The 21,932-nt window shown below is 35.4% G+C and overlaps 1 protein-coding gene across 1 annotated transcript in view; it reads right to left on the reverse strand.

Annotated features, from left to right (window-relative positions):
* Positions 1-907: 907 nt before the first annotated feature.
* LOC105508429 (exocyst complex component 1) overlaps positions 908-21,932 on the reverse strand; it is a 37,468-nt gene continuing 16,443 nt past the window's right edge. Inside the window, exons 7-14 of the mRNA XM_011937288.1 lie at positions 15,804-15,967; positions 14,764-14,871; positions 13,168-13,244; positions 12,100-12,328; positions 8,966-9,149; positions 6,005-6,204; positions 3,361-3,555; positions 908-1,586 (exon numbers count right to left, since the gene is read on the reverse strand). Of these exons, the coding sequence (XP_011792678.1) occupies positions 1,434-1,586; positions 3,361-3,555; positions 6,005-6,204; positions 8,966-9,149; positions 12,100-12,328; positions 13,168-13,244; positions 14,764-14,871; positions 15,804-15,967 (1,310 nt within the window). The 3' untranslated portion in view covers positions 908-1,433. The remainder of the gene's footprint in view (positions 1,587-3,360; positions 3,556-6,004; positions 6,205-8,965; positions 9,150-12,099; positions 12,329-13,167; positions 13,245-14,763; positions 14,872-15,803; positions 15,968-21,932) is intronic.

Genomic DNA, 21,932 nt, shown 5'->3' on the forward strand with positions numbered 1-21,932 from the left:
CCATTTCTACTTTAGTATGTGTGTCCTCATCTGGAAACATTAAATACTTCACTTATTTTTGTCTTCTTTAATATCTTTCAGTAGTCACAATTTCTCCGTAAAGGTCTTATACATCTTGTATTAGCTTGGGCTGCCAAACAATTTATTTTGTTTTGGAGGCTAGAAGTCTGAGATCACAGTGCCAGCATGGTCAGGTTCTGGTGAGGACTCTCTTCCTGGTTTGCAGACAGTTGCCTTCTCATTGTGCCCTCCCATGGCAGAGGGAGAGTGAGGTCTGGTGTCTTTTCCTCTTCTTACAAGGTCTTTGAGTCTACTGGATCAAGGTTTCTATCCTTCTGACCTCATTTAAACTTAATGGTCTCCTTAAAGACCGTATCTCCAATACAGCCACATGGGGGGTTAGGGCATCAATATAAAATTTTAGTGGGGACACAATTCAGGACATCTTTTGTTACAGTTAGTCCTAAATACTAAACAGCTTCAATATTATTATTTTTCTTCTTATTTTTTGAAGTGACAGTGTCTTGCTATGTTGCCCAGGATGGAGTACAGTGGCACAATCACAACTCACTCAAACTCTTGGGCTGCAGCAATCCTCCTGCCTCAGCTTCTCAAGTGGCTTAGATTATACACATGTGCCACCACAAAAAATTGTTTTTCTATGGAGTCAGGGTTTCACTGTGTTGCCCAGGCTAGTCTCAAATTCCTGGCTTCAATCAGTCCTCCCTCCTTGGCCTCCTAGAGTGCTGGAATTACAGGCATGAGCCACTGCACCCAGCTTACTTTACTTATTATTAAACTTTTAAGTGTTTTGTGGTACATAAACTTGCAATTAATTTTTGTATGTGGATTTTGTAAGAACTTGCTTTAATACAGAAGATAACATATAATAGACCTAAAAATATTATCAAATGTCAATTTTGAAAACTTATTTCACATTTATTACTACAGTCACATAATCCTCAAAAATCTAACTTTACAAATGATCACATGAGCCCTCTTCTCCATATACACATTTGTTAGTGTGAAAAAACAATTTTGTACAGTATTTTAGTAGTTACATGATTAGCAAGCAACAGAGAAGCAGTGAAAGCTGAAGAACTCCAAATGTGCTGCTCACAGGACAACCACTCAAACACAAGCAGCTAGGTAATAAAGGAAAATTTCCCATCCAGCCATTGAGAAATGCAAAAGGCATTTTATGATGACATAAATGCTTAAGTTAGTATGCAACCTATAGGGCAAATAAAACTGCTATATAGGTTGGTAATTTTACATTTAAATATTTGTAGTATGGTACTACCCATTTATCTAACATTTAATAATACATAAAATTTTAAGTCTGGGTTCTCAAAACAGTTGCTTGGTATTTTGGTATAGTGTCTGGTATACTCAAATGCTTCAATCATTTATCTTTTCTTCTTTCACAGGGTTTAGTGGGACTGTGCAATGCTGGAACAATAATCTAGAATGTCCTGAATAGTGAATTCCATTGTAACACCAGATCCAGGATAACAGCGAGCTATCAAACCTTCAAAGTGCTTATACTGGCGTATAAATTCATCTTGCATGGAGTGCCACACCACCTATTATTAAAAAAAAAGTCATTAGGCTATGAATGGAAATAATATGTAATCTAGTATGCAGAAATAATGCATATTCTAAGAATCTGGGTAGTATAGTAGCTAAGAACATGCATTCTGGGACCAGAATCCTAGTCACTTTTACCGACAAGATTTGTGACCTTCAGTATATGACATCACTGCTCTATGCCTCAAGTTCCTCATCTATAAACCAAGATAATAATAAGACCTTCCTCATAATGCTGTGAGAATTAAATAAGAAATGTACATAAAGTGCTTAGAACTATGTTTGACACAAGTAAGTACATGACATTTTAGCTATTATCTCATATACTCCAATATGCAACACAGATATGGATATGCACAATTATGTTTAGAACTAAGACTAGTGATTATATAAAATGTAATGCTTTAATTTCATTTCCTTTAAAATTTAAAATTTTCTTTATCTAAAATTGTTGATGCAAAACATTGCTTGATGCCTTGGAGGACAGCAAAATGAGTCAGACCCATTATCTGCAACCATGTGATTTACAGTCTAACAGTGGAGACTAATATGCAGACAACTATCAAGACACAGTGTGATACACACATTGACATAATGGCTTAAACAGATTACATTAATTGAAGCTCACTCTTTATCAGCACAGTACAAAGCACTTTATGAATATATTATAGTACTAAGTCTCATGATGACCTGGTGAGGGTGGGTATTATGATCATCTTCCCTATTTGACAGCTGAGGGAATGTATTCTTCCAAGGTTTTTTCATGTAAACCCTAAATCTCATAAATCCTAAATTCCTGTCAACTTGAGACCAATCACTATTCCCTAAGCAGTATTACGCTTTTTATTTTTCGTTGTTTAGCTCATATTCTTTCTTTCTAGAATGCTACTCCCTCCATCCCCATTTTGCCTGTTAAAATACATCTGACTTTCAGAGGTTAAAACAAACAATGCAATATCCCTTAGGAAGTCTTCCATGATGGTGAAATCAGAATTACTCTCACTCATATCTGGGCCTTTTAATATGGTTTACAAAGAATAATGGCCTAATTTGGTCTTTAAATTTAGCTCTACTATCCATTAGTTATGGAAGCTTGGTCCTATTACTCCAACTCTCTAAGCCTCTAAGCTCATTTTCTTTCTTTCTTTTCTTTTTTTTTTTTTTTTTTTTTTGAGACATGGCCTCACTCTGTTGCCTAGGCTGGAGTGCAGTGATATGATCGTAGTTCACTGGAGCCTCAATCTCCTGGGCTCAAGTGATCCTCCTGCCTCAGCTTCCCAAGTAGTTGGGACTACAAGCACATGACACCATGCCCAGCTAATTTTTTTAATTTTTAGTAGAGACAAGGTCTTGCTATGTTGCCCAATACAGTGGCTACTGTACAAGAGAGGTAACATTTCCACTTTTCGAAATAAGGGAACTAAGGCTCACAGAGGTTAAGTAACTCCCCAAAGTCATGCAGCTTAATCTGGAGCCAGATTATGAACCCATTTCTAATTCCAACCACTCAACCAACCAACCAACCAACCAACCAAAGAAAAACAAACTTAATGCTTCACCATAATGAAGTAGAAATACGAAATAAGCAGAAATAGCCATATATTCTTATATAAATAGTATTCCTTTCTTCCTCACAATTCATTAATGTGGTCTGTACTTTAATGGAACTCTCGTCCTGCTCTAGATCTACAGCATTTCTAGAAAAATATTTAAAGAAAAGCAATATATATAAGGATCCTCAAGTCAGATGGTCAAAAGAACTCAGCATACCTGAAGTAAGTTCTCTTCCTCACATAAATGTTTATCAACCTTCTTGTAGAGGTTATCTAGACCTTTTTTTACTTCCTTTCCAGGGTACTCCTTAATGACTTTACGAAGTTCTTGTTTGTTAAATGCAAGTTGGTAACTTACTTCCTCCTCCCTTATGCCCTGTGCCACACGAGCTTCAACACCTTCAAAGAAATGCTTCAAGAAAATGAAAAGAAACAATGGCTAAGACCTGCTTTGATTATTACTTACATTTTTAAAAATCTGTTTACAAAGTAGTGTATAATCACCATGCAAAAATCAGTGTGTGAAAGTATAAACAACAAAATAACAATCACCTTATTCACATACTTCTGAGATGAGCATTGGTAACACTGTAGAGTTCCTTCTAATCTTTTGATGTGTGAATACATACATGAGATTATATTTCATATGTCACATTTTACATTTAATATTGCTTTTCGCTGAATATAAATTTTAATGGCTGCATATTTCATACTATGACTAAACTACAATTATTATTCCTTCCTCTAGTACTAGATATTTAACATCCCACTCCCCCGTCTTTTTTTGGACTTGCCAGATCTAGTGAGACTTCAGAAAATTTACTCTATTTGTCATAAATTTTTTTGTATATAAGTGTTTACCCACCTTACTGATTAAATTTCCAGGACTATAATTACTCTATTGAAGAGCATAACTTTAAGTATTTGAAAGATTCTTCAGTATATATACAAACTGCTTCCTAGGAAAGCTCAATCAATTTATATTTCTGTCAACAGTGTATGAGGTTGCTACTTCACTATACTACCATAAGCATTATGACAATTTAAAACAGTGGTTGTCAGAGTGAAAAAAGTTTGTCATTTTATTTTATAATTCTTTGGCTATAAATAAGGCCAACCTGCTTTCATATATTTAGTAGTGATTCAGGCCCCTTGCCCCATTTATAAATTGAGGTCTTAGTGCTTTTCTTATTGATTTTAATAAATCCTTTATATTAAATATACTGACATTGTTATATTATTATAAATATTATTCCCAGGTCTTCTTTTATATATATATATATATATATATATACTTTTATTGACTGGCATGCCTGTATTTGAGCACGATACAAAGAGTTAACACTGACAAACCCCATTCCCTTCTCATTACTTTTTTCTAAAATTTTCTTAGTGATTATTTATTCATTAAATTATCATTCTTTGACAAGTTATTCTTAGTGCTTTAAAAATTTTGTTGTTACATAAGTTCTTAATTGGTAGACAGGAAATACATTGTTTTTCAGTATATTTGCCTTGAATCCTGTCACTTAATCAACACCAGTAATTTCAACATATCATATACAGGCAGTGATAATCTTGTCTCTCTTCTCCATATCTCCTATTTATGTTTCAGGTCTTGTTGAACTGGCTAGCACTTCAACAACAATGCTAAATAATAAATGATCTAACAATATTTCTGCTTTAAACTGATTTCAGAGGGAATGTCTCTAATGTTGCAGTTAAATATCATGTAAGCTTTAGGCCTGAGATAGATCTTTTATCCAATTAAAGGAATATTTGTCTGTTCTTAAGTTTTATAAGGAATTAGTTCTGCATTTGATTAAATGTCTTTCAAGTACTTCTCTGAATTGTTGACAGCAGATACATATTCTCTTTTTTTGAGACTGAGTCTTGCTCTGTCGCCCAGGCTGAAGTGCAGCGGCATGATCTCGGCTTACTGCAATCACTGGCTCCCGGGTTCAAGTGATTCTCCTGCCTCACTACAGGCGCACGCCACCACGCCCGGTTAATTTTTTAAAAATATTTTTAGTAGAGACGGGGTTTCACCGTGTTAGCCAGGATGGTCTCAATCTTCTGACCTTGTGATCTACCTGCCTTGGCCTCCCAAAGTGCTGGGATTACAGGTGTGAGTCACCGTGCTATTTTACTCCAACTTCAAGTTAAGAACTTATAAAAGATAACTAATTATATCGTAGACAAAGCTAGTTAAAAAGGTTCATTTAAGCTTTCACTATGTTGTAAAGTTCCCTAAAATCATCATTTCTTAACTTTAATTAACAGACTTGCTCTGGGAAATGACTCAAGTAAGGAAAGAAAAAGAAGGGAAAGAAAAGTAAAAGGCAATGTAGAAAGCAATTTTTGGTTTTTCTTTTATCTTGATAATATTTCTGAAATTTCCACCTAGACATTGTTAACTTGGTCATTTATAAAGTAAGAAATGGGAAAGAGTAATGGCAAAGCCTAATCTAGGTTCATCCCCCAGCTTGTAATTTATAAGCTATTATAATGTTGGGCAAGATTTTTTTACTTTCAGTTTCTTCATTTGTGAAATGGGGATAATATTATCTTAGCTTACATATCATTGTTTATAAGAATTAAAAGAAATAATGCATAAGTAAGAGAATAATAGCAAAATTATCATTAAAATATAATAAATAACGTATAAAAATAATGTACAGAAAGAAGAAATAAAATATATAGCATCTAGCAGTGTCTGGCTCACTGGCAGCTTCAATAACTGAGTCTCCTTTGCACCAACACATGAGAAAATTTAAGATAAATGTCTGCAGGTTATTCATATGCAAACTTATGTGTATAGGTTCAAAAGTAGGAAAAATACTGAATGAAAATATAGTTACATTTAGCTTTTCAAGAGGTTGTCCTAAAGAGTAAATGACATAAGACTGAAGGTGATCTGTGTATTTTTGTTTGGCGTCTTTTTTTTCTGCTTCTAGACATGAGATTTTCAATCGAGAAAGAGTTGCAAAAATATGGTGAAAGTTTTCCATCATAACCACATCCCTGGGAGTCTTCTGGCTTTCATTTGCTACTTTCTCCACTAAAACCAAAACAGAAAAAATAAAATAACATCTCTGAGTATGACCACACTTAGCCACAAACATTTATATGATTAATTTTTTTTTCATTTGTAAGTTTAAGAATTAAGCACATTTCTGGACTTAATAAAATATATTGTAATAGGAGTTTTCAGATCTACCTAATCATCATAAAAAGTCATCCTAAAACAGCCCATGTGTACATGGAAATTCAGTATATAATAAAAGTAATGTTTCAAATCAATGGAGAAATGACGAATTATTTAAAATGTGTTAGGACAACCAGCTGGACCATTTTAATATATGAAATTTAGGTCCCTACTTTACATCTTGCAGCCAAATTCTGAATTGCTAAATTATTTAAAATGTAAAAAGCAAACAAATAAATTAACACAATCATAAACTAAAGAAAATATAGCTAATTGAAAAATAATAATTTTGTGATGGTGTGACCTTGCTGAGAATGGCCCAAAATTTAGAAGACTATTAAGGGGAGAGATGAATAAATTGGACATAAAATTTGAAAATTCATGTAAACACACCATACACAAAATCAATGAAATGCAAAATAAAATAGTGAGATAATTTATAGCCTATCAGGTTGACAAGAATAAAAAGATTGGTAATACCTAGTAATATCCAGCATTTGTACAGTTGTAATGCAACTGCTCATAGCACTAAACTGACACAAGCTTTCTGTATTACAATTTGGGAAAAGACTTGAGATACATAAACCCTTTGACCCAGTAATTCCATTTCTAGTAATTTACCCTAAAGAAATTATTTGACAAGTATACAAAGATACATAAACTAAAAAAACCCTAAATGTTTATTAATAGAAGATTTGGTAAATGGATAATGACATATGGATGACTATGTAATCGTTAAAAATGATTATGTTTATCTATATTAACTAACAAGGAAAGGTACTAAGATTATATAGAGTCCAGCAGCTTCAAAAATAGTGTGTCAGATATGATAACATTTTTATATTAAAGAAAACATACACCCACAATATGCACATATATAAAAGAGAGGGACAGGGACTTGAAAAGTGGAAGAATAAAAATTTAACATTATCTCTGTACAATAAGATTAAAAATGATCTTTCTTCTTGATTTGAAAATTCTATTTGCTGATTTTTGGGGATAAATAGTTATGTTTCAGGTCTTGTACTGGCTAGCACTTCAATAACAATGCTAAATAATAAAGGATCTAACAATATTTCTGCTTTAAATTGATTTCAGAGGGAATGTCTCTACTGTTGCAGTTAAGTATCACGTAAGCTTTAGGCCTGAGATAGATTTTTTATCCAATTAAAGGAATATCTGTCTGTTCTTAAGTTTTAGTTTCTTTATAAATGAATTCATTTACAAAGAATAATGAATTAATTAATTCATTTATTATTCATTTTTAACACAGGGTCTGGCTTTGTCATCCAGGCTAGAGTACAGTGGCATGAACAAGGCCCACTGCAGCCTTGACCTCCTGAGCTCAAATGATTCTCCTGCCTCAGCCTCCTGAAACTCAGGGACACACCACCACACCTGGCTAATTTTTTTGATTTTTTTTATAGAGACAAGGCCTCACTACTATGCCCAGGCTGGTCTTCAACTCCTGGGCTCAAGCAATCCCCAAACTGGTCCTTCCAAAGTATGGCGATCACAGGTGTGGGCCAGTGTGCCTAGCCACATTACTTTAGAATCAGATAAAGCAAAGCTACTTTGAATTTTAAAAGGAAAAATCAAGGCCAGGCACAGTGGTTCACGCCTGTAATCCCAGCACTTTGGGAGACCAAGGCGGGCAGATCACTTGAGGTCAAGAGTTCGAGACAAGTCTGGCCAACACGGTGAAACCCCGTCTCTACTAAAAATACAAAAATTAGCTGGGTGTGATGACACCTGCCTATAATTCCAGCTACTTAGGAGGCTGAGGCTGGAGAATTGCTCGAACTCGGGAGGTGAAAGTTGCAGTGAGCCGAGATTATGCCACTGTACTCCAGCCTGGGCAATAATTGGTGAGATGATTCCATTTCCTGTCAATTCTTTAGCTTCTACAATTCCTGAATATATGCAATCAGATCATTTATTTCACATGAAATGACATGTCCAGACTTTTCTGTAACTTAATTGTGGGATCTGACACAGGAAGAAAGCGAGTTATAGTATTTCAGCACTAATTTCTCCTGTATTTTAGTACTAATTTGCTTGTATAATAGATATGAAAAACTGAGGCCTAAATAAGTGAATTGATTTGCTTAAGGTTACACACACATCATAGCCCATCATCTCTAAAAGACCACTTGTTGAAATGCAAATGTAATCTGGAAGGTCATGTTTTTGTGTTTAAAAAATGATTTTCTACAAAAAATTAGCAGGGTGTGGTGGGGTGCACCTATAGTCCCAGCTACTTGGGAGGGTAAGGTGGGAGGATCATTTGAGCCTGGGAGGTGGAGGTTGCAGTGAGCCAATATAATGCCACTGCACTCCAGCCTGGGTGACAGAGTGAGGCCTATCTTAAAAAAAAAAAAAAAAGATTTTCAATTTTGCATAGTCATAAGCCCATATGAACCCTAAAATGTAAGTAGTTCCTAATGATTATGAATAGGTTTTATTTTTCAAATTCAAGAAATCTTTAATGTTAGAAAACCTAAAAAAGACTATAAGATATACAAAATAATGAACCTATCTGTTCCCGACTTCTTAGTTACCAGAAATAAAAACAATAGCTACAATAATTCTTTAGAACATAACAAAATCTTACCATTAACAAACACTCCTCTGATAAGTTTGGTGTATGCTTTATCTAGGTCTCCACGACGCTCAGCATTTTTAAAGATTGATTCTGCAAGTCCAGCAAATTCTTCAAATTCAGCAACAAATGGAAGAATTCCGACTTTACTCTTCTTTGAGATCTTTACTTCTTCCATTTGCCTTATTTGGTTACTCTAAAGGTTGGCAGAGAGCAAGGGAGATAAATAACCAAGCAACTTTAAAACTACATATAATCACAACAAAATATATAGATGGAGATATAGATATATACACAGATATCATAGAGGCAGGATATCACGTGGTAGCTAGAACACTTTGGATGCTTACTAACAGAAGATGAATCACAACAAGGAAACCTAAGAAAAACTAATTCTATAGATAATAAAACCATTTTACAGTAAGTTTAAGAAAATCAAAGTAATACAGATTATTTAAAATCAACTATAAGCCAGGGACAGTGGCTCATGCCTGTAATCCCAGCACTTTGGGAGGCCAAGGTGGGTGGATCACTTGAGGCCAAGAGTTCAAGACCAGCCTGGCCAACACAGTGAAACCTCGTCTCTACAAAAAACACACAAAAAAATTAGCTGGGCGGGGTGGCGCATGCCTGTAATCCCAGTTACTTGGGAGGCTGAGGAATGAGAATTTCTTGAACCTGGGAGGCAGAGGTTAAAGTGAGCCAGGATTGCGCCACTACACTCCAGCCTGGGCAATAGAGCAAGACTCTGTCTCAAAAAATAAAATAAAATGAAACAAAACAAAATACAATCAAGGCTGTGAACTTCAAGTCTCTGTACAAAGTAAAAATAGTCAACACACATTTCTACCATTTATGAAAGATGAGTACAAGGTAATTACTGATTTTAGGTTACAGGAGAGCAGATTCCAGAGCACCTATAGGATTCCTCCAGGTAACTTCTGGTTGGTGGCCACGTGGTCAAGTTTGAGAACCATAGTCATTTCCAATTTTCATCAGTCTAAAATTTCTGTCTGGATAGACAAATTCTCTATTTTCAGAGTATAGAAACAAAGAAGGAGGATAGGCATTTCCATATGGATTTGCATTATTTAGTTTTCCATATATTTATTAGTCACTTATTCTTAGTTCCACAAACTGCTTGTGCATGATACGACAAAATGTGAAAGAAATGTTTCATGCAGACAGAATCCTAGGTTCAAAACGATCCACGGATTCAATTATGGTTCTATGGTTCTGAAGGGATCTAAATGTACTCAGTAGGAATGATTACACTGCCAAATACTTTTGTATCATTTCAGCTTCTACCTCAAATTTCATTGTATTGAGCTTTGGGGAGTATAACTCGAAAACCATATGACATATGGATTAGCAAAATAATTATCTCTAGGCTTCTGACATCAGTATAAGAAAACCCTAGGAACATAGTCAATTATTTCATATTATCTGTACTCATGTTCCACTTCATCAGTATTGGCAACTGTGAGGCGAAAAATGGATGCAGTAGAAAAGGTAGTGGTAAGATTGCAGGTACTAGAACCAAACTGGGTTTGAATACAAGACCCATATTTTTAAACTGTGGACCTGGGGAAAGTAACTTCACCTCTCAAACAGTCTACCCTATTGAGGGGCTGGGTTTAAGATTAGATGATATAGTATGTGCAAAGTGCTCAGACTTGTGCCTGGTACACAGTAAGCACTCATTTATAAATGCCGGTCTATTGATCTTATTGACCAGCATTCATAAATGAGAGATAAGATCTTATCAAAAATAAGATCTTATTAAAATAAGAATTAAAATAAGATATAGAGAAGGATGACAGGTAGAAGAAACCACCCTTTAGTGGCAAACCTATGTCCTTTATATATATATGCAACTTATGAGAATATGTGAATTTATATCTTTGTCTTGATTACTTTCTCTAGTGCCACACCTTGAGAAGTATTCATGAAACATTTTTTAACCTGGCCCAGCCCAATTCATACATACAAGTGTAAAAAATGTAACAGACAGACGGCTGGGTGTGGTGTCTCATGCCTGTAATCCCAGCACTTTGGGAGGCCGAGGTGGGCGGATCACCTGAGGTTGGGAGTTTGAGACCAGCCTGACCAACATGGAGAAACCCCATCTCTACTAAAAATGCAAAACTAGCTGGGCATGGTGGTGCATGCCTGTAATCCCAGCTACTCAGGAGGCTGAGGCTGGAGAATCACTTGAACCCAGGAGGCGGAGGTTGAGGTGAGCCGAGAATACACTGTTGCACTCCAGCCTGGGGAATGAGAATGAGACGCCAACTCAAAAAAAAAAAAAAAAAGTAACAGATAGTAAGAAAGTTGTTAAAATTTTTTTCTATTAGGAGGAAAATGATAATTGCTCAGTTATAACAATTTATTCTTAAAATAAAATACAATTATTAAAGCTACGAAACTATTAATTAAAATATAATCAAATTAGTTTTCTTATTAGAAAGTATTAAAAGAACAATAACAATAAGCCCAAGTGATAGTTTCAGTTGTTTCATTAAATCAATGGTCACTGACTAATAAACTGAGATGTCAGTTATTCAGTGAATTTTTTTTTTTGAGATAGTCTTCACTCTTGTCACCCAGGCTGGAGATCATTGTTGCGATCTTGGCTCACTGCAACCTCCGCCTCACAGGTTCATGCAATTCTCCTGCCTCAGCCTCCCAAGTAGCTGGGATTATAGGCGTGTGCTACCACGCCCGGCTAATTTTTGTATTTTTAGTAGAGATGGGGTTTCGCCATGTTGACCAGGCTGGTCTCGAACTCCTGACCTCAGATGATCTGCCCACCTCAGCCTCCCAAAGTGCTGGCATTACAGGTGTGAGCCACTACGTGGCTCTCTTAAGTGGATCTCTCAAGTGACCTCCAGTGGATCTCTTAAGCAACTGCTGCCGCTGTGCCACCTCCTCCAGAACTTGCCAAGATTCACAGCGTGGAAGGGAAACTGGCACAGTGCCACCCAACTAACTCTGTTCATGCAGACTGTTGCCATGCCCTGCTTTGAGGGACATGAACAACAGATTCCCCAACAGAAAGCTGGAAATCCCTCAATTTAAATACATTTACCTATATTTTGCAATGACTAGGATGCTAAGGTATTTTTTTAAAAAAGCAAACTCACAATGCATTTGTCAAAGTTCCTTTTGACAGTCACCAAAACATTTCCCAATGTAGTACTTAGGAAAGAAGCAGGGTCCACATTTTGTGCAGTCCACACATGATGACTCATTTTGACTAGCATATAAAGAGAGTTAAAGCTGTCAATTTTGTCTCCTAACGCAATTAGGTTGTTCAGCTCCGGCTCAATGCAGCGAAATATTTTAATCATCATTTGGCGGATCATATCTTTCCTGTTCAGAAAACAGACAAGATGTATAAAGTTATAACAAGCTTCAGGTGAATTCACCTTTAACTTTAATCCACTGGGTATATACAAAAGGATGAAAATACCATAATTAAATTTCAATTAAAAATGTCTAGATAGCCGGGCATGGTGGCTCACGCCTGTAATCCCAGCTCTTTGGGAGGCCAACGTGCACAGGTCACCTGAGGTCAGGAGTTCGAAACTAGCCTGGCCAACATGGTGAAACCCTGTCTCTACCAAAATTACAAAAATTGGCCAGACATAGTGGTGCATGTCTGTAATCCCAGCTACTTGGGAGGCTGAGTCAGGAGAATCGCTTGAACCCAGGAGGTGGAAGTTGCAGTGAGCTGAGATGGCGCCATTGCATTCCAGCCTGGGCAACAGAGGGAGACTCGGTCTCAGAAAACAGCAACAACAACAACAAACAACAAATAAAAGTGTCTAAATATGATTATTGCAGTTTTTGATATAAAAATATTTTACTGATGTTGAGTTTTATCATTTGAATTAGCTTTAATTTGTAAAGCTGGGTCATGAAATGTGCTTTGTGATTTCTAAGAAATACACTACAATTCAAAGGCTTCCCTGTGCCAGCAAACAACAGATTGACTTCATCTTCTGTGAGTCCTGGAGCAAGGAAGAGCTGGAGAGCCATAAAATAGGACGAATTTTAAATCAGTAAAATGTTTGATAAGACAATGGACACACACGCTGGTGCTCTGAGTAACGTCAGGCTACTGAGAAACATCTAGACCCCGCCATGAGCAGCATTCCATGTTTTAAAGTTTATTTTTTCCAAAATAAATGATAGTAACAAAGACATACTCAGATGAAACAGGCAGTGGTGTGCCACAATTATGTTGCCGTGATAATGTTCCTCCATCCAGGTCCTCTGCTTCAGCCTGCAAAAATTATTCAGGCACTTTACATAATAGAAGACCAACAATTTAACTAGTATTTATATAGCGAAAGCCTGCTTAGTCTTAAAATTCCTAGGAAAGAATACATTATGAAAAATAATGATTTTTAAAGGTAGCATTATGATAAAGCTAGATATATAATTTAGTATGCTATTTAAGAATGTTCATGAGATACTCTGTTCTTAGGTTTTATCCAAGAACTTATGCGGGGTGAGAAGTTGTATTTGTGTGTGCACCTGAGGGGAAGTGGGGAGGTGCAGGAAGCTGAACGCAAGGTGTGGGAAGGGGGCAGCTCGACAACGACAACCACAAAAATAGAAAATGTCCCAACACAACTTTCAAAAGAGAATTTAAAAAATTAAGGAAATCTCATCAATTATTCTAATAAAATGTCAGCATTAAAAAAATGCTAGAAAAAATTCTTACAGAAGCCAACAAATAAATTTGCCACCATTACTACCATAGCAATGAATGCTCTAAACCATTTATAATAATTTCTCATTTATTTTATGACTGCTTTTATAAGTTGGTTGTCTGAGGCATACAATTTTGAGAAAATATAAAAACCACTTTATTTGCACTATTTTTAAGTTCTTCAAAATAGTCAAGAAACTCTCTCATCTTACTCACTTACATGTATGCTAACAGAAAGGCATGCTGAATAGGCACTATGATATCCACTTTACAGAAGAGGAAAGCTGGGGATCGAATAACTGGCTTAAGATCTCATGGCTAGTTAGTAACAAAGCCATAAGGAAGACAGATCTGAGGCTTCATTTTCTTTTATTTATCATTATTATCATTTTTTTTGAGACGGAGTCTCGCTCTGTTGCCCAGGCTGGAGTACAGTGGCGCGGTCTCCGCTCACTGCAAGCTCTGCCTCCCGGGTTCACACCATTCTCCTGCCTCAGCCTCCCGAGTAGCTGGGACTACAGGCGCCTGCCACCACGCCCAGCTAATTTTTTTTTTTTTTGTATTTTTAGTAGAGACGGGGTTTCACTGTGTTAGCCAGGATGGTCTTGATCTCCTGACCTCATGATCCACCCACCTCGGCCTCCCAAAGTGCTGGGATTACAGGCATGAGCCACCGTGCCCGGCCTATTTATCATTATTATTATTTGTTATACCATAGTGTATATACTCAAACATCATTTTTTAAAAATTATATTTGTCTTGATGACTACTGAAAGGTTAAAAGAGCCTTTTAAATAATGTTCTTTGCAAAGTAAACTCAGACATTCATCCCCCCACTAATTTAGAGAATATTTAGGCTTATGATATTCTGAAATATTAAATTAGATAACCAAACTTCATCTGTCACTGTTTTTATTATCTTGTGGTATTACAAAAATTCCTTACATCCTAAATCCTTACATCATAAAAAAAAAACCTTACATCACAAATTCTTTCCTTTTCTCTTCTGATAATAAAATTGTGACCACATATTAATTAATTATGTTACAGATCATAAATACTAGTCAAAATACACTATGAGCCATACCATAGTTCCAGGTATACTTTGATGTTGCTGTAGTTTGAAAAATTTACTTATGAAGTCCTGTTCTGCCAGACATAGGGGCTCCAGTTCACTTAGTACCTGTTCAAAGATCTGAAGAAAACCAAAGTGATCCCATAATGAAAGAACTACACCAAATAAAATAATGCACCACATTTAATTTTCTTTTCTGCATAGACCATGGATCCATAATCTCACTAATCTCTAGGAATTTATAATCTCAATGGAATCCCAAAAACAAACTCTTCCAAGATCAACAGGACAATGGTATTAGCAGGTATAAACAAGGCCACACAACATACCTAAAATAAAACTCATAATTATTCATTTCACATCTGGAAAGAGGAGCACAAAGATCAACTTTTAAAACTTATTTATGGCCAGGCATGATGGCTTACGCCTGTAATCCCAGCACTTTGGGAGGCCAAAGCGGGCAGATCACTTGAGCTCAGGAGTTTGAAACCAGCCTGGCCAACATGGTGAAACCCCTTCTCCACTAAAAATACAAAAATTAGCCGGGTGTGGTGGCAGGCACCTGTAATCCCAGCTACTCGGGAGGCTGAGGCAGGAGAATTGCTTGAACCCAGAAGGTGGAGGTTGCAGTGAGCTGAGATTTTGTCACTGCATTCCAGCCTGGGTGACAGAGCAAGACTCCATCTCAAAAACAAACAAACAAAAAAACTTATTTAATGTAGTACAGAGAAAGGTTAGCATCACAAAAGCTTTTATTTCCTCTTACTTTCCAGGTGCTCAAACAACTTGGATTTGAGGTACAAGCATTTTATGATTTATAACAAATTTTAATAAAACCTTTATGTCATTTCATTGATAATTCACATTTTACTTGTCCTTTGACTAGTTTTTTTTTTTTTCCAGAGTCGATTCAGTTGGAAAGTAAAACATGGTTAATGCTTTAGACAGCCAGAAGAATCCAAACCTTTGAACACACTTACAGCAACCACAAACTGCTGTTAGAAAAGAAAACTAATGTTAATGTTTAAGAAGTAGTTGTTATTTTAGTTTACCTTATCAAATTTGGTCCTGTCGGCAACATCGAGATCAGAGGCAGACATGTTTCCCATATCCAGCAGGGAAGATGACTGAGATCTGCGATTCCCTGAACTCTGAACACTGAGCTTATTTAGACTAGAAGTAGATCCAGTCAATTTCCCCGAACTTCCATGAAGACCTAAGAAATAATAAAACTTTGAAAGTTGTGACCTTCACAAATAAATGATCCAAAGTATAAAGCAGGGATAGATCTTCTATCTTCTACTGACTTGGTCTTCCAGGGCTTGTATTAGTGCACAAAGCTTCTATAGGGGGATAGGTGGTATAGTTTCCTTATCTTCCATTAACATTTGTGTCCTAATCCTGAGCATATTGAAAAGAGAAGCGAAACTACACAGATCCATAGAACAGGATTGAAAGGGACCTTAAAGAGCATATTGTCTATAACCTGCCCATTTCATAAAGTTGCCTGGTGAAATCACTACACTAAAGTAGATGAGGGTTTCTTTTCCATTCAAAAAGACAGGAATATGGAGGAAGGTCACTGAGGACCATGTTAGCATATTAGCCAGTATGACCTTGTTATACTTCAGAAGAAAATTGCTGCATCTCAATGTTACCTCCACAATAAATCAATATATTAGGTTGAACCACATGAAACTGCCCATACTTGATCATTTTGCCCTACCAAAAAAAGTCAATTGCATATGATTCAACTGAGTATATTCCAAACTCTGAAACTGCTTTTCCAGTAAGTGAACTGATTATAGTCCTTTAAAAATGAAATAAAATGAACAGAAAAAACACCCTGAAAACTTGTTATATTTAAAATACAACTGACATGTAATACATACATCACTAACCATATTAATATAGGACATCTGTGTTTAGGTAAAATTTTGGTATCAGTCATAGCCATGAGGAAAACTGAGAACATACAGCTGGCAATAACTCACATACACCAAGGAATGAAAGGATTTGATTTTTAGAAGAAAATGTGATGTTTTTATTCAGAATTAAACATAAACAATAACTAATATATTTTAAAAATATCTTTCCTGAATATCTTTCAGTTAACTTGTACTATTTGCTAATGGTCAGAAAAGACAAAGGAAGACATAATAGGAATAATTAAAGATAAACTCTGGCTTCATTATGTAAAATCTGACCATAGCTCTGTAAGAATTTTTATACTTTCTAAACAGCCTGAAAACAGAAGTATAATGGTTAAGTCTTTTCATAAATTTCTGACACAAAGTTCTACTACTCGTCAAGTAAATTTAACTATATCATATATTTCTTGGATATCACTACTATCCTGTGGGCTTTCTTTCACTAATACCTGGCAATTCAGAGCAATCAAAATTTTTGGTGTTACCTTTTTCCCAGACAACTAATTTCTAGACATTAAACAAACATGCATTGAGAATACCTACTAATACACTAGGCATACTCACTCTCTGTTTCCTGTTTGACAGCACTTTCTTTTCGAGGCAGTGTAGCTGTGATGGATTAGGTTGCAAGCATCAAAGACAAAGACAAGTTAATAAACTGCAATTTGCACAAACCATGCACAAGAGGAAGTTAAAGCTCTAGTTTAAAAGACACATGCAAAGAACCATGAGCATCAAGTAACAAGAAGTGCAAACACATGTTTAGTTGGTCACCTATTGTTTGAGAAATTATATGAGAGTAAAAAACTTTACTTTTAATGTATTGTTTTTACTCAAATATTCAGGTAGAAATATCTATGCGTAACACCCCTACACTTTAAAATGTTCTATTTTTTTAAGTTTACGAAGCTGGTACACTAAAATTTAAAAGACTAAATTTGCAAGTTTTGGTTTCCTGAGAAAATATAATTCAAGTAAATAAAGTTGCAATTTATTAGAATGCAGCTGTAGATTTAGATGTCAACAATCTTGTGTTCCCTGAAAGCTCCTGAAAGGATTCTCCACTGTACTAAATAATTTTATACTATATCTAACAAAAAATTATATGAGTGGGGCTTTAAAACCATTGAAAAGTTAAAACTAATTATCAAGCTGAATTACTTAGTCACTGGCTTTGTGAGTGCCCAGAATGAAAGATACATATCGTAATACTAACAATCAGATGTATGAATAAAAGGGTAAAGTTTAGGGAATAGATGTAATATAAGAATTTGAACTCTTTTTAGGGTCATTAGGCATTTCTTTTCTCCAAAACTTCTCTCTCTATAATATCTATTAGATCAATATTAGAGCTAATTTTGCGAAACAGTCTACACTCCAATTAGAAGTTGATGTGAAAGGTGAAGAAAGATCATAGGATGAAACAGAGTATTAAAGAATAAAACTAAAACTTAAAAATATCTTTAAAACAGCAAAAAGATGTGTCAACTGACATTATCCCTACCAAGCTTCAAGGCAAAAATCTCGTCACATCAGTGACTGGTATACCTTTATCAGTGACAGGTATATCTTTCTATCAGTGACTGGTATATCTTCATCCACGACAGGTATATCTTTCTAGCACTGGCTACCTGAAGCTCAAGGGAATATGAAAAAACAAGGCTGGACATTAAAGCAGCAAACAGGGATCATGCTGGAGCTACTAGCTAGTCAATCTGAACAGTACTTTCTGGTGCCTTAAGGTGTCACTATACTATGTTCAGCAGTGCCAGAGCAAAATCTAGTTTTTTATATGGTTTATCTCTTTTTTTATTTTTTGAGACAGGATCTCATTAGGCTGCCAAGGCTGGACCTGAACTCCTGGGCTCAGGTGATCCTCCTACCTCAGTCTCCCATATAGCTGAGATTACAGACGTGGACCACCATGCCTGGCTAGTTTTTTTTCTTTAGTAGTCAATAAGGAATACAGACTTACCAGTAGTGCCTATTAATTACAATTTGGGGTTCATAAAACATATCAGTTATCAGCAAGTGATAATACTCAGGTAAAATGTTAAATATCTTTAAATAATCCCCACTAGAATGTAAACTTCATAAAGGTAGGGTCTCTGTTTACTGCTGCATTCCCAGTACTTATAACAGTGAGTTATTAGATAATAGGTAATTTATAAATATTTATTGAGTTAATCGTCCAGCCATCCCTGAATTCAGCATTGTATTCAAGACTCTTTGGAATCAACAAGATTTCTTAGTGGAGAAACAATAATAGAATAATTTTGGCTATTTTAAAGATTTGGAATATTAAATTGGAAGGAGGGTAATAATTATGCAAATATATGCATTAAGGGACTAAAATCTCATACAAATGAGAAGTGATATACATACATCTCAACTGCAGAAAGTAAAAATGGTGACTAAAAAAAATTACTAAATTTCCTTTCCCTGTCATTTCATTAAATTTGTAGCATACAAAGAAAAAAAATACACTGAAATATCAATCCTGTGGGAAAAAATTCCATGCCTTTGAAAATATCAAAATAAATCTATTAATCAAAAAAACCTACACAAAGGCCTTATCACAAAGAAAAGCTACTTCCCTGGTACTTTAATGTATTTTTGAATTATTTCAGCTAAGTAGATGTTAAAGACTTGACTCAAGAGTGGCTGAAAAAGAAAGGATTCTCTATTCCCCTGATTCTCTATCACTATATTGACTATACAGTTTCTTTTTGTAAGACACATTCATTCTGACTATTCTTACCTGCATGTATTCTTACTAGCATTTGTGACCCAGAATTTTCAGAGCAAACAAGCAAGCAAAAAGCAAACTTAATTTAAATTTCATTTATAATTACTTAATTTTGATTCACTGACAAGTCATCTTTCCAAAATGTGAGATTTCTATTTTAATTATAATTACAGATGTTCCTTGACTTACAATGGGGCTACACTTCTTCTTTTTTTTTTTTTTTTGAGACAGGGTCTTGCTCTGTTGCCCAAGCTGGAGTACAGTGGTACAATCATGGCTCACTGCAGCCTTGACCTCTCAAGGCTCAAGCGATCCATGCCCCTCAGCCCCCTGAGTAGGTGGGACCACAGGTGCACGCCACCATGCCTGGCTAATTTTTGATTTTTTTGTATATATGGGGTTTTGCCATGTTACCAAGGCTTGTCTCGAACTCCCAGGCTCAAGTCATCCTCCGGGTTCAGCCTCCCAAAGTGCTGGGTTTATAGGTGTGAGCCTATAAACTGCACCAGGCTGGAGTTACATTTTGATAAACCCATTACAAGTTGAAAATACTGTAAAGAGAAAATGCATTTAACACACCCAACTTACTGAACACCAGAGGCCTAGCCTACCTTAAACATGGTGAAAACACATTATCCTAGAGTTGGGCAAAATTATCTAACACAAAGTCTATTTTATAATAAAGTACTGAATATTTCATGTAATTTATTGAATACCACACTGAAAGTAAAAAACAGAATGGCTGTATGGGTACTTGAAGTATGGTTTGTACTGACTGCAGAGTGCTTTCAAACCACTGTAAAATAAAAAAACCTAAGTCAAACAATTATAAGCCAGGACAGTCTATAGTATTAAAAATTCATTTAAACACAATTTGAATCACTGAAAAGATATCTTTGAAAAAAATGTACACTATACCTTATTTAGAACTTCTCAAGTCATTTGCATTTAACTTGAAATTAATTTTTAAAATACTGGCTAAAAGTTGGATTTTCAAACATGAATGGAACTATTTTTATTCTCCGAATTGTTTATTTAGTTTTTCTTCTCCTGTAGCTGTTATCAAAATAACTGATACTGTAATTTTCATTTGTTTTATAGAACGTTTCACAAATTAGTGTGTCATCCTTGCGCAGGGGCAATGCTCATCTTCTCTATATTGTTCCAATTTTAGTACATGTGCTGCTAAAGTAAGTGCAATTTTCTATGCCCTCAATTGTCACAAATAACTCTATTACTTGCTATTTAATAGACACATTTAATAGAAGATATGTGATTTTAACACTTATAAAACTACAAAAGTACCTTTTAACCTGTATTATGTTAGTTAAAAATATTTTTAACAAGAATTTCTCAAGGAGGAAACAATTTAGGTTTCAGGTTAATGCAATGATAACAGTAAGATACTATTATACTTGATTTAAGTTATATTTTTATTATTTCATTTATCTTAATGTGAATCTTAGACTTGATAAACTATTACAATACTGGGATTAATGACCTACTCAGGAGATAATTTTAGAAATATTTCTTTTTTACTCCACTTTTCATATACTGAAGGAGTTCTCTCAAAATAAAATGGTTCACTAACAAGTGGTGACAAATATACTTAATGAAAACATTAAACATGTAACTGCATTAATAATATGCTGTTTACTCAAAAAAAAAAGCATAACATATCCACAGTGAAACATTAACAAGGATATAAACACACTGCTGTTTAAGAACAATTAACCTTTAGGATGAGTTAGCATTTCTGTTTCCAAAAGCCTACTGTCCCAAGATTCTTCTCAGTATCTGTAAAGTGTAGCATATTCACAGACAAATTCAAACCATTTGAAGTGTCTGGACTAGTATAATCAATATATTAGTGTTGCATTTTTTAAAAACAGTGAGTTACAGAATAATCACCCACTAATGACAGTCTTCTCTGTCCTACAGTAAAGAATGGAAACATGTACTATCAGTTTTCAATCCTGTTTCTTGATTACTGAAGTTGCTTAGGGCATAGGCTCCTTTCAACAGGCAAATGCTAAACTCATTATTCTAAAGGGGAGCTATGCAGACACACTGAGGAGTACACAATGTGGCCATTTAAGGCCAGGTTTTGACTTGAATAGGCACAGAACTCCATCCAAAAGGAACTCCAGAGATGGATACATGCAAGAGCAGAATGTGGCCTCGGCAAATCACCTTCCTCATAACTTGATACTGTCACTGGCTATTCTTTCAAATGTTTCTGTCCATTTAAAATACTTAGAAACAACAAAAATTAACATGCTTCAAAGCATCTCTTTAGAAAAATAAGGTAAAACAACATGAGAATGTTTGGTGACAGTTTTATAGCTCTTTGGCAGGGGAGAAAAATATTTAAACTTTCTTTTTGATTCAAAATAGCCAGTGAGAAGTAAGAAGCCAGGAACCGGTTTCATTTCTATGTGGAGAGCAATGACTTAAGAGATTAGTGACTTGCCCCCAACTGTTATAAAAAGTCTTTTAGG

The sequence above is a fragment of the Colobus angolensis genome, unplaced genomic scaffold, assembly GCF_000951035.1.
Source record: "Colobus angolensis palliatus isolate OR3802 unplaced genomic scaffold, Cang.pa_1.0 Scaffold162, whole genome shotgun sequence".
NCBI lineage: Eukaryota > Metazoa > Chordata > Mammalia > Primates > Cercopithecidae > Colobus > Colobus angolensis.